The following is a 12,921-nucleotide window of genomic DNA, read 5'->3' as shown; positions in this document are numbered from 1 at the left end:
ATTTGGGAGCAAAAACAAAAGTGTTGGGTTTATATTTTTGCTGCGTAGAATGAGGGGAAAAGCGACGTATTTCTGGGTTTAATGATCAAGTGGTCTCTCCCTCCCTCCTCAGCGGGGTGTACTTCCAAGGCACCACCATCGGCATGGCGCCCATCATGAGCATGTGCACGGCCGAGCAGTCCGGCGGGATCGTCATGGTTCGTCATCTTATTTGCACCTTTGACAATAAAGTGGGAACATGATGCTAACGAGCCTGTAGACTTTCGTTTACAATCCGAACCCTAGCCTGTCATTAGCTGTCCCGTTGTTCTTATCCATGTTGTTTACAGCTCCTTTCCAGATGTTTCCAAGCTCCCCACATAGCAGATGGCGCAAATTGGCGGATATGATGACGCTGCATATTTTATATTCACTTTATTAGGCACATCTGGAGCAACGTGCAGTGCATCTGAAAGTATTCACAAGCGTTGCCACTCCATGTACTCTATGTTAAAGGAGTAATCGTTAGTGATAGACCGATATGTTTTTTTTCCAATACCAATACCGATTGTTAGTAGTCAAGGAAGCCGATATTCATTTTAGTGTCAAAATTTAAAAAATTTAATTTTAAGCATATAAAGAATTAACAGATTTGATTTAAAAAAAAAAAAAAATAGAACAAAAATCGCAGGGAGCTTCCAGGGTCATTAGTAATCGTTAGTGATAGACCGATATGTTTTTTCCAATACCAATACCGATTGTTAGTAGTCAAGGAAGCCAATATTCATTTTAGTGTCAAAATTTAAAAAATTTAATTTAAAAATTTTAATTTTAAGCATATAAAGAATTAACAGATTTGATTTAAAAAAAAAAAAAAATAGAACAAAAATCGCAGGGAGCTTCCAGGGTCATTAGTAATCGTTAGTGATAGACCGATATGTTTTTTCCAATACCAATACCGATTGTTAGTAGTCAAGGAAGCCAATATTCATTTTAGTGTCAAAATTTAAAAAATTTAATTTAAAAATTTTAATTTTAAGCATATAAAGAATTAACAGATTTGATTTAAAAAAAAAAAATAGAACAAAAATCGCAGGGAGCTTCCAGGGTCATTAGTAATCGTTAGTGATAGACCGATATGTTTTTTTCAATAACGATACTGATTATTAGTAGTCAAGGAAGAAGCCGATAACCAATATTTCAAGCTGATATTCATTTGCAGTAAAAGAGAAAATATTAGTGTCAAAATGAAAAAAAAAACTTAGAATTTTAAACATATCAAGAAGGGATCTTCCAAGGTCATCAGCATGTGTTAAGCTAATTAAAAACTAAGCAAGTAAATAAAGTTTAGTAAATTCTACTGTAAATAAAGTTTAACAATTTCCTTTTCTTTTTCTTTTTTTTTAAATAAAATGTGTAGGAAGTTCCCAGTGTCAGCATCATTTTTTATAAAGTGGAAATTTAAATAAACCCATAAATTATTATTTTTTTCTGGAGAAACCCATAAATTAAATGCATGCAAATGTAGCTAATTTGGGGTTTTCGTCAATGTTTGTAAAAGGTTTCAAAAAGTGAGTGGAAAATTGTCTGAATATGTTCAAAATGTGTTTACAACAAGTAAAAACTATCCGTAAACATCTTACGAATCCTGATGAAAACCCTTTCAAGCATTCACCGCTCAGTAAGACACCAGCTTTATCAACCTTTAGACTCGTAAAAAAGTCCGATGCCGATATTTGTCATTTTATCGGCCCGGCTGATAATCGGTCTATCCTGCGTAATCATGAAGTTTGCTCATAATTGACGTTTGCTTCTTGCGCAGGATCATTCGGACAACCCTTTGGGCGCCGCCGTCACGCTGGCCCACGAGCTGGGCCACAACTTCGGCATGAACCACGACACGCCCGAGCGCGGGTGCGGCTGCCGGGTGACGGCGGAGCGCGGCGGTTGCATCATGACTCCTTCCACCGGGTGAGCGGGCGCGTCTCGGCGCTCTCAAACGGGCTTTTTTTGCACGCTGGCCGTCCGCTTTTATTGAAGCTTTTTAGCAAAGCGTGCCATGAAATTTAAGGCCGGGTTCGTCTTTTTTTTTTGTTTGTTTTTAATGAATGCAGCTGCGCTAACAGCCTGCGGCTACGCTGAATTTTTGTGGAGGGGGAAGCGATTAGTTCAGGTACAGTACACAGCACGCCTTAAATTGCGTGTGGGGGTCTTCGGGAAGAAACAAAAAATGTTAGAGGGGCTTTTTTAATCTGGCCCTGTAATATTTGTTGCTTTAATTAGTTTTTTTTGTTTGTTTGTTTCCCTAAAAATGGAATGTTCAAGATGAACTAAAAGCCAAGGATTAAAAGTGGGTTTTAAGACGAGACTTTGGAATAAAATATGAATGCATGATATTTTCCCAACGTTTGTCATTATTGGTAGATAATAAAAATAAAAAATGGTTTTCCCGTCCACACTTCCTCATTCCCAGCCCGTCGCTATTCTTTGACACACATGCAAGTTTAATGTCGGAAAAATCTCTCCGTGGCGACTGATAAATACTTAAGCACCCCTGAAAACCGTCTTGTTCCGCAGTTTCCCCCCCCCCAAGTTGGCCGCTTTTGAATACTTGAAGCTGGCGTTGTTCTCTTAACACGGCGACACGTGGCGGTCTTAACATAGAAATAATAATCACATAGAAATAAGACGTAAATATTGCCATTTGTTTGTGGTGCAAATAATCCTTCTTGCTTCATGTTTCGCCGTGCGCTTTTTAATCCGGGATTACTCCATTTGTGTATTCAAACACACAACTCTGCTATCACCTCTTTGTTGGCAACGCACGCCCCCACCAACAGTCGAATTTCTTGAAAAGGCCACGAGGATTAGCACACAGTCAACGTTCCAGTGTTGCTCATTTGCCACCCCTGTATAGTCCCTGATTTTTTATTTTTTTTCCTCCAACCTATCCTCCGTTGTCACGGCCTTGCTGGTCAAAAGTCCTAGCAGCTAAAAATTCCTAAACAAACGAACGTCCACCCTTGACCCCTGACCCCTCATTCACGACCTTTAAATTTAAAATTTGAGCATATGCTAACCATTAGCGATCGCGCTTAGCATTAGCATTTTAAATTGACAAACATTTACAATTCGGCACACATGTAAGCGTTGCATGCTTAGTATGTATTGTATAGTTGTTCCATAAATCACTTACAGACGATGCTTGAACAAGAAAGAACTGCATGGAAACACAAGTGGAGTTGTCTGCTAGTTCCATAAGGTCAATTACTTCCGGTTTCTGACTTCTTCTTCTACTACTATTTTTACACACGCAAATAATATTAACCACTAGGTGGTGCACCGACACAATTTAACCACTAGGTGGTGCGCTGACACAACTTGCAAACTAAAAACGGTCCCCCATAACGTCCGTTATGTGCCAAAAGTTAAGAGTTGAATGATTTAATAGCGTTTAGCATAGTGCACAAATGTGTTTGTGATGTCATGTCCGTTTGTGCTAGCGTGTTATTGAGGCTAACATGCTAGCTAACACTATTAATGAGCCTCAAGTGAAGGTGGTTTGATTGTGTTGAATATATGAACTACGGAATGTAATTATTAATGATGCTGATGTTTTATGTTCATCTTACTATGCCTACAAACGGTTTATGTTTTAATTTTTGAGGTCATGTGCAGGTGAGAAATGATATGCTTTCCCTGTCGGGATATTTAAGGGCGATGAAATATGATGCTCGGCTTGGTTGCAACTTTTTTGTCATCTCCGTGGGGAGAATGACATGACATGCGGCGCCGCCCTTTTTGCCCCGTGCGCTTTTATGGTGTCAGTTATTAAAAACACATCCTAAGGAAAGTTCTTCTTTATCTGTTGATATCATCACACATATGTCATTTGGGCTCAATAAGAAACGATTCGTCGGGCGCGGACGAGCGATCTCATCCAAAAACAATATTAAAAACACTCTGTCACGCATTCTCACATTTAGTTGGCCTACGAGTGGGAAAAGCCTACTAGAAAAGCTGAAGTTTATTTGGAAAGTTTTTGTTTCAATTGGATTGCACAGTTTGTAGGTCACAATAAAGGTGGATGTTTTTTTCGTATCACATAACCTGGCATTTGATCAGGGGTGTGTAGACTTTTGCCATCAAGCGAAAAATGCTGAAAGGTGTTGTTATTTGTGCAGGTATCCCTTCCCTACCGTGTTCAGCAGCTGCAGCGAGAAGGACCTGGCGGCCAGCTTGGAGAAGGGCGTGGGCATGTGTCTGTTCAACATGCCCGAGGTCAAAGTGCTCTACGGCGGGCAGAAGTGCGGCAACGGCTACGTGGAGGAGGGCGAGGAGTGCGACTGCGGGGAACCCGAGGTTTGCATCTGCGCACACACACACAAAAAAATCCTTAATTGTGATAAACAAGCCACTTTTATTGTTAACACTAATCCAACACAGAGACAATTATGGCGAATTTCAGGTTCTATAATTAAATATAGGATACAATGATTGCAAATGTGAATGTACAAATATTTCTAATTACCGCTATAGTGATTATCTAAAAAAAAATTTGTACCATTTATAAATAAAAATAACTTAATTTACTGTATTTACATGTAAAATTTAAAATTTAAAATTTAAATTACATTTTGAATATACAACTACGCGATCTAAATTTTATTATTTTTTGTTATGATTAATAGAAAATTCCAGAGGTGGCAAATCCAGGTCTAGAAAGTACAAACTGACTTGACTTTAGCCACTGATGCTAGCTAGCTAGCTCCCTAGCAGGTAAACAAGCACAATGGGAGCTAGCTAGGGAGCTAGCTAGCTAGCATCAGGGGCTAAAGTCAAAACTGTGGCAAAACGAATAAAAACTAAGCTAACAAACTAGCTCTATAAAATAACTTAAAAAAGTCAAAAAAAAGTTGAAAAAAATAATAACATACAAACTGTACATCATAATCAAATCCAGAAAACAACATTTTCTTGATTACAAAAAAAATCGAAACTAAATCGTAATTGCAATCACATACGAATCCCAAAATCCAAATGAATCGAATGATGAACTTGTGGCGTGCGCAGGAATGCGCGAACCCCTGCTGCAACGCCACCACGTGCTCCCTGAAAGGCGACGCCGTTTGCGCCCACGGCCAGTGCTGCCACGACTGCCAGGTAGGGCGAACTGTCGACCTCCGCCAAGGCCGGAAAAATGACCCGCTCACCCCTCCCTGCGCACGTGTCATTCCCAGCTGAAGCCGGCGGGAACGCCGTGCCGCCAGTCGGGCAACTCGTGCGACCTGCCCGAGTTCTGCACGGGCGGCGGCCCCCACTGCCCCGGCAACGTTTACCTGCACGACGGCCACGCCTGCAGCGGCGTGGACGGCTACTGCTACAACGGCGTGTGCCAGACGCACGAGCAGCAGTGCGTCACGCTGTGGGGGCAAGGTGAGGACCCCCCACCCACACCCCCACCCCCACCCCAGCTTTGGTGTGAATGCGGCTTCCTGTGGCTGGTCCAATAACGACTTTTGGGTTTTGCAGGTGCCAAGGCGGCGCCCGGCATCTGCTTTGAGAGAGTCAACTCGGCAGGCGATCCCTACGGCAACTGTGGCAAAGACTCCAAAGGATCCTTTGCCAAATGTGACGCACGGTAATTACAATTTCAATTATTACACTCCGCAATTACAAAATTGACATCATCGTAAACAAAAATACAAGATCATTAAAACTCATTTTGAGTTGTTTAAATTGATATATTTGAACCTTTTTTTTTTTTTAAAAAAATACTTTTTAAAAAGACTAATTTAATAAATCCTGTTTGGTCCAAAAGGAACTTGTATAATTATAGTGTTTCAATAGTGTCTTAATATTTTTATTTTTTATTTTTTTCTCTCTTTTTTTTTTCCAGGAGAGCTCAGTATTGTTCATTCGATTTGACATCATCATTGCTCTCCTTTTTTTAAAAAAACAAATAAATTAAAAAAATTTAATAAATGTTTTTTTTTTTTTTTAAAAAGGTCTTAATATTTTTAAATGTTTAAACATTTTCTTGTTTTGTACCCAAAAAAATAATCGTTTGAATAATCGTGATGATTATTTTTCCCATAATCAAGCAGCCCCGTGTCCTCGATATTTAAGAAGAATTGATGTCCCATAATGAATCAATGTTATATTGAAGTGAATCAAATGGGTTTATGAACCGAAGTCAAATCGATTCAGGAAATTCAAATCGAAACTCAGCCCTACAATTTCCGTGTCCGCTTTTGCAGGGACGCCCAATGCGGCAAAATCCAGTGCCAAGGGGGCGCCAACCGGCCCGTCATCGGCACCAACGCCGTCTCCATAGAAACCAACATCCCCTTGCAGGAGGGCGGCCGGATCCTGTGCCGCGGCACGCACGTCTACTTGGGCGACGACATGCCAGACCCGGGCCTGGTGCTGACGGGGACCAAGTGTGGCGGCGGAATGGTGAGGATGAGCGCAACTTGAACGCCAACCAACCCCCCCCCCCCCCCTCATCGTCCGTCTTCTCGTCGTTCTCATCACATTCGTGCCGTTCCCTCAGATGTGCCTGAACCGCCGGTGCCAGAACGTCAGCGTTTTCGGGGTGCACGAGTGCGCCGCCAAGTGCAACGGCCGAGGGGTGAGTTTTGCAGCAGAACCCCGTGCCAAGGGGGGCGCCGACCGCCCCGTCATCAGCTGTCACTTTTTCTGCCACCTGGAAGGACTCCCCGCATCCGATTGTTTACAAACTGCTCTGGTTACTTTTGGGTTTGCGCCGCCACCGACCGTTTCTCCCGGGGAGTCATTAAGGAGTCGCGCAATCAATCTTCCAAGATGGCGAAAGCAGCCCACTCAATTAAGCGTAATGGCTTCACTTATGATTAGCGCCCGCTGACATTCATCACAGTCCGGGGCAGTCGTCCTTGACACCCCCCCCCCCCCCAAAATAATAATAATACTGATGCCAGGATTTGATTTCACACCACTTGGGGAAAGGTGACACTAAAGGTGACATTCATTTGCAAACTATTGTGTTGTTTCTTCCTCTGAAAGTTCTAACGGGTATGAAGTGCGAGTGGAGCGTCCAATGTTGTGGCCGTGGTTTTGTTGGGGGGGGGGGGGGGGTGCGCCATCAATGTGGATATTGAAGGGATGAGTGTGATTAAACTTGCCTATAAATGGGCTTTATTTTGCCTAAAGGTTTTAAATAGGGGTGACAAAATGTGTGTATTCATTTTGAGTTTATTTAAAAAAAAATTTTTAATGCACAATGAATGACCAACTGGGGGAATTCGCAATGCAGTCCACTTCAAAATTCATCAGTAATAATAATGCAGATGTTTGTGGGGACTGACACAAATGTTGCAGTTACGTTTTGGGCCAGAGGTGGCAGTCACGAGTAAAAAAAAGTGTCAAACTGGTGCGTAATTAAAATGAGAGGGAATGCACCATTGATGTTGGGGTTATTGAAGGTTGGAATGGATTGAAATTGACTTTTTGTTTTTACTTTTTTTTTCTCGGATGTGTGCTGAGCAGAGGGTGCGCTTTTTTCTGTCGATGGCGGTGCGTCTTTTGGGGAAGCACAATTCGTGAATAAACATCAGCTTGTTTTGTTTTTTTTGGGGGGCAGGTGTGCAACAACAACAAGAACTGTCACTGCGAGGCGCACCGCGCACCACCCTTCTGCGACGCGTCCGGTTTCGGGGGCAGCGTGGACAGCGGGCCCGTCCGACTGGCAGGTCATCTCAGCAAAAGTCGCTTTCATCTCAATTTGGTCTCTTGAAGCCCATTTTTTTTTTTTTTTTTTTTCAGATGGCATCCGTGTTACGGTGGGTGTCTTGGCGGCGCTGCTCATCCTGCTAGGTGGCGCCGTGGTGGTGTGCATCAAGCGCAAAAGTCTGCGGGGGGTTCTCTCCAGCTCCAAGAAGGACCCGATTGACAAGCTCAGGTATTTGTTTTGAAACACGGACCCGCTTTTCATCTTTGTAGTTGACGGGCGTTTTTTTGTTTTTTTCCCCCCCTCGTTTTTCGCAGGTCCGTAAGCGCCTCGACGGGCGTGGCATCCACTCCCAAGCGGCACCAGCCAACGAGTGTGCCGTCCCCGTCTCGGCCGGCACCGCCTCTGCCCCACGGCGCCACCATCTTCAAGGTACATTGACTTCCCGTTTAGCGTCAAGGGTTACATGTCCAATTTTTGCGTTGATGACTAGAAGGCAAACCCCCCCCCCCAGCTGTTGCACATTAGTCGGGTTTGAATCATGTGGTTGTGATCATGGAGGTTTTCCCGAGCATGTTTGATGTGGAGTGCGGTGCAGGTGAGGTCATCCTCCTCCTCCCGTGGTCGGGGGGGGGCTGACACATGAGCTCATGTGTACACTTCCAACATCTGGTCTAAACACAAAATGCTCATGTTTTGGCTGGCTTCTGCCTAGACGGGGGGTCTGTTTGGCAGTGGGCCACCTCCAAGTAAGGCCGCAAGTAAGTTTCATCTTCCCGCAGCCCGATCGCGACTAAGCACAAGGCGCTGATATTTTGACCGGGTTCCTGTGTGGTTCTGCTTAGACGGGCGGGGTCTGTTTAGCTGTGGGCCACCACCAAGTAAGGCCACATGAAGGTGATCAGGAAGAATTTAACATCTTCCCAATAGCTTGTTCCCAATGAACTCATTCACTGCCATTGACGGCTATAGACGTCAAAAATTCATTTCAACTCTTTCTATTACTTTAACATTTTTTCCACTTTTGTTAACAAGAGTATGAAAACCTAGAAAAAAAAATTATTGTACATTTAGAACAGATTTTAAATTTGTGATAAATCGTGAGGTGACTATTGAAGTCATGCGATTAATTACAATTAAAAAATGTAATCATCTGACAACCCCAATTACTTTTTTTTAATTTTTATTAGGGGCATCAGGCGATTAAAATGTTTAATTGTAATTAATCACTTGACTTCCCTAGTTTAAAAAAATATATCTGTTCTAAATGTACAATACATTTTTTCTATGTTTTCATACTCTTGTTAACAAAAGTGGAAAAAAGGTTAAACTAATAGAAATAGTTGAAATGAATTTTTGACGTCTATAGTCGTCAATGGCAGTGAATGAATTAAAAACCAACACACACTCTAAAAACAGTTGGGTCAGAAATGGACCGATCCTCGGTGTGTTGGGTCAAATGAACCCACAAAGTGGATCGGTCCATTTTTGACCCCTATTGTTTATTAGTGGGCCTCCAAACGGGACCACGCCAGGATTCATCTTCTCACACACTCACTGGCAAATGTTTGTGTTTTGATGGGTTCTTCCGACCTGGACGTCACCGGTTCTCCATCTTCACCGCGGGCCACAGACTCAGCTCCCGCCGCCGCCGTACCCGTCGCACAGCCTGCGCCGCTTGCCCCAGTGCCAGCCTCTCTCGCTTAGCGTGTCCCTGGCCGCGGCGCCGCCTCCTCCTCCTCATCCTCATCCTCATCCTCATCTTCATCCTCACGTGCACGTGGCGGCGGTGGCCAGAAGGACGGCGGCGGCGTTCGGAGGCGCTCCTCGCCTCAACGTCTGCAGGATGGTGAGCACAGATCATCCGCAAATAGTTTGGATATCAACGACAAAAAAAGCAATATTTCACATTTCTTATTTTCATTCATTGGTGGATAAATTAATCCATGAATTAAATCGTAATTAATTAAGCGGTACGGATAATGAATGAATGCAAATAAATACATTTCACACTATTTTGATTGAATTATTTTGTATGTATTTAATTGGTTTCTATTTATGAAATTTGGGTTAAAAAGAAATAAGGAATTGTAAACGTGGCATTTTGTGAATATAAGGCGTCTAAAAATATATATAAAATAGTCATAGAATAAACAGAAATAATATTTCAAAATTCTTGGGACAATTTACAGTACAGGTACAGTATTAGATCACATTTTTTTAAATCTATGTCATTGATTGTCTATATTTTCAATGGTGGCAGCAAAAACGTCATATAAATATAAAACATTGCAAATGTAATATAATTTATACACTATAAATCAAATCAGTTTTTAAATGAATTGGCCAAGTAATAACTCAAAATATGTTCAATTGTGTAATTAATGGCAATTTCAAATTAACCATTTAATACTTTTAATTTACTTGTAATTATAATTTCAATGTTGTTGTTTTTTAAAAAACGTTTTTGTCTTGTTGTTTATTATTTAAATCACAAAAGAAAATATAAAACTAGTTATTAAATAAATAAATATTTAATTACTTGTTAGAAAATGTGTTACTACAGCACATTCATTAACAAACATTGCAATTTAATTCATTTTACATATTGTATTTTTAATATATGTACTTTCTATATGTATAAAATGATACAATTACAATATGACATTTAAAAAAATGAATTAACTTCATTTTTTAAAAATGGATAGTGAAAAAAAAAAGCAATTATTTCAGTAATTACTGGACAATCTATAACATCACTAATAGATATTTTTATTTAATTTATTTAATTGATTTCAATTTCATTTTGTTACCAAAAAAGCCCTCCATAGACTTTGTGAACTAGGCGCGCCCTCTTGTGGAGATTGGCTGCTATTGTTGTTCTCTCATGACAGGAAACGGAGCGGCCTGGCCCCCCTCAAAAGCCCCTGCCTGCAGACCCCCGGACCTCACACGTCGCAACTGGACCTAGAGCCGAACCTAGAACCGGGCGCCCCCGCCCAGCAAGGTGACTTTACTAAAAAAAAGTCATCCTCTTACTTTTGAACATAATGGAGCAGCGTTAACATTCACAACATTTCTTTTGGTTTCAAGTCTTGAAGGAAATCGTTTGCACTTTACTGAATTACGGATTAAAGTTCTATTTTTCATGTCCTCTAAACTGAAAAATGTAAAATAGTTACCAAAAAAAAACACAAATTAAAAAGTAAATAGTGTCTAATAGAAAAAAAAAAAGTGTTTTGCTGCCATCTTGTGGCATCACTAGAAATTACAAACGTTTTCACTCTCCATGACAAGTTGTCTTCCTTTCTATTTGTCTTTTTGATCGGAAGTGTGGCCAAGCAGCCGGCCAAGCAGCCGGCCACGCTGCCCAAGCCCCGCGTGGTGGCCAACGTCAAGTTCAGCAGATGATGACGTTGCCGCAGCGCCGGTGGAATCCTTTGCACTTGGGACCGCCTTCAAAATGGCGGCCCAGACACGCCTCTTTGGTGCTAACAGTTCAGGTACACGCAAGTGAACTATTTATCTGATCCCTATTTATTTGTTGCCACGCACTGCACTGTGCCTGACACTTTTTTTTTTTTACATTAAGAGCCAAGAATTCAAGCCATGCTGTCTTGTTTTCATCATCTTGTTTATGTTTGAAAAAACAAGGGAATGTTAAAGACGCCAGCAACAGTATTGCCTTGGGTTACGAGTGCGCCGACTTGTGCGTTCTTACAGTTAGTCGATTTTTTGTGATTGTTGAGAGACAAAATTTGTTTCAAAAGTTTGTGTTAAGTGTTTATTTTTTTAATATGGTTGGAACGGATTACTGGAATTTCAATTCATTTTAATGGGCACATTCGATTTGGCATATGAATAAATTGAGCTTGGTTACAGAATAAAGTGAACTCGTAAGTCAAGGCAACACCGTACAGTAAAGGGAAAAAGTAGGTGAACACCAATGCTAATGACTGAACGGCAAGAGCCAATCGGAGTGAGGAATCGGTCAACGTCGAGGCCAATCAATGTGATGAGGATGCGCAGGTGTTGAAGCTGCGCTGCCTTTTTTTACACAGCGTCATTTTTTTGTCACCTTTTTATGAAATTCAACCCATCACATTTTTCTTTCCTGTCAATTTTGTAAACATGTTTTCAACCCTATTTGGCAAAAGCCAGTCATTTTCCACCCCATCATTTTTTTGACTTTTCATAGTCAGATTTTTTTTATTTTAATTATTATTATTATTATCAGTCAACATTTTTTTGTACCTGCAGTGTTTTTCAGTCAATATTCTTTATAGTTACAGTTTTTTGTTGCATTTTTTTTTTTTTATACAGCATATATTTTTTATCTGTCTTTAAAAAACAACAACATTTACTTTCGCACTTGCATTTTTAGTTGCGTCGCGATTTTTTAACAAGATTTTTTTTTGTCAGTCATATTTTTTTAACTTTAAACTCGTGGCATTTTTTTGTCAAGAAGTTTTTCTTTTTTTACACTTTTGTTTTCCAATCACATTTTTTTTTTTATTCTAGCACTTTTACTTTAAAACGTGATCCTCATAGCAGCCTGAGTAAAAGGTAACATTTGTGATTTATTTTTTTTGGCAAGTACTGGCTGCCAACTTTTGTGCAATGCTTAACTAAACTTGAAGCCTGCGAATGACTGCTCTGCTTTTCGACACCTCGTAAAATACTCCTGTTTTCTGTCATCATCTTTGAACATCTCATGCAAACGTACCACATTATTTTGCCTGTTCTTATTGTTGTGTTGTTTTGTTGGTGAAATCACACGTGAGCGACAAAGAGAAGAAAAAAAAAAGCCTAAATTGAAAATGGGACTGAACTTTTGTTACTTTTGATACAATTTAGGTTGTGACCATGCACTACTTTTACTGCTTTTTGCTTCTTCTTTTTTTAAGAAAAAAAATGTTTGCGTGGTGAGACCTCGTGTGTGTGAGTGTGTGTTGTGTTGTGTTACAGGTGAACACATGTTTTTCTAAGTCAATTGTTTGATACATCCTATGTGCAGTAAACACTGTCCAAAGTGTCCTTCTCTCCATGTGTCTATTTTTTTTTTTGGGGGGGGGGCACTATTCTTATGATTTTTACACTATTTACATGGTTTACTTTATTAATTGTGTAAAGACACCAAAGCAGCTTGTTTTATATACAGTATATTTTTTCTACAGATTTCTAGTGTAAGAAATTCTTTAAATGTAAAACACATTAATAATTATGAACGT

General features: G+C 40.6%; 1 protein-coding gene and 1 long non-coding RNA gene across 3 annotated transcripts in view; one reads left to right on the top strand and one right to left on the bottom strand.

Moving 5' to 3' along the window:
• The window catches only part of adam12a (ADAM metallopeptidase domain 12a), a 43,242-nt gene extending 30,515 nt beyond the window's left edge, over positions 1-12,727 (top strand). For both annotated transcript variants that reach the window (XM_077551185.1, XM_077551184.1), the window contains 14 exons: positions 113-197; positions 1,802-1,950; positions 4,164-4,341; positions 5,053-5,142; positions 5,220-5,415; positions 5,512-5,620; positions 6,240-6,438; positions 6,536-6,613; positions 7,604-7,712; positions 7,786-7,921; positions 8,008-8,122; positions 9,324-9,539; positions 10,585-10,697; positions 11,023-12,727. In XM_077551185.1, coding sequence (XP_077407311.1) covers positions 113-197; positions 1,802-1,950; positions 4,164-4,341; positions 5,053-5,142; positions 5,220-5,415; positions 5,512-5,620; positions 6,240-6,438; positions 6,536-6,613; positions 7,604-7,712; positions 7,786-7,921; positions 8,008-8,122; positions 9,324-9,539; positions 10,585-10,697; positions 11,023-11,101 — 1,852 coding nt within the window. In that variant the 3' untranslated portion in view covers positions 11,102-12,727. The remainder of the gene's footprint in view (positions 1-112; positions 198-1,801; positions 1,951-4,163; positions 4,342-5,052; positions 5,143-5,219; positions 5,416-5,511; positions 5,621-6,239; positions 6,439-6,535; positions 6,614-7,603; positions 7,713-7,785; positions 7,922-8,007; positions 8,123-9,323; positions 9,540-10,584; positions 10,698-11,022) is intronic.
• Positions 1-12,921, bottom strand: part of LOC144038623 (uncharacterized) — a 33,601-nt gene that overhangs the window by 19,911 nt on the left and 769 nt on the right. Inside the window, exons 2-3 of the long non-coding RNA XR_013289254.1 lie at positions 9,284-9,529; positions 4,179-4,349 (exon numbers count right to left, since the gene is read on the bottom strand). This is a non-coding gene — a long non-coding RNA (uncharacterized LOC144038623). The remainder of the gene's footprint in view (positions 1-4,178; positions 4,350-9,283; positions 9,530-12,921) is intronic.

The sequence above is a fragment of the Vanacampus margaritifer genome, chromosome 18 (genome assembly GCF_051991255.1).
Source record: "Vanacampus margaritifer isolate UIUO_Vmar chromosome 18, RoL_Vmar_1.0, whole genome shotgun sequence".
Taxonomy (NCBI): domain Eukaryota; kingdom Metazoa; phylum Chordata; class Actinopteri; order Syngnathiformes; family Syngnathidae; genus Vanacampus; species Vanacampus margaritifer.
The sequence above is the reverse complement of the archived record's forward strand: the minus strand, read 5'-3'. Positions and strand labels throughout refer to the sequence as shown.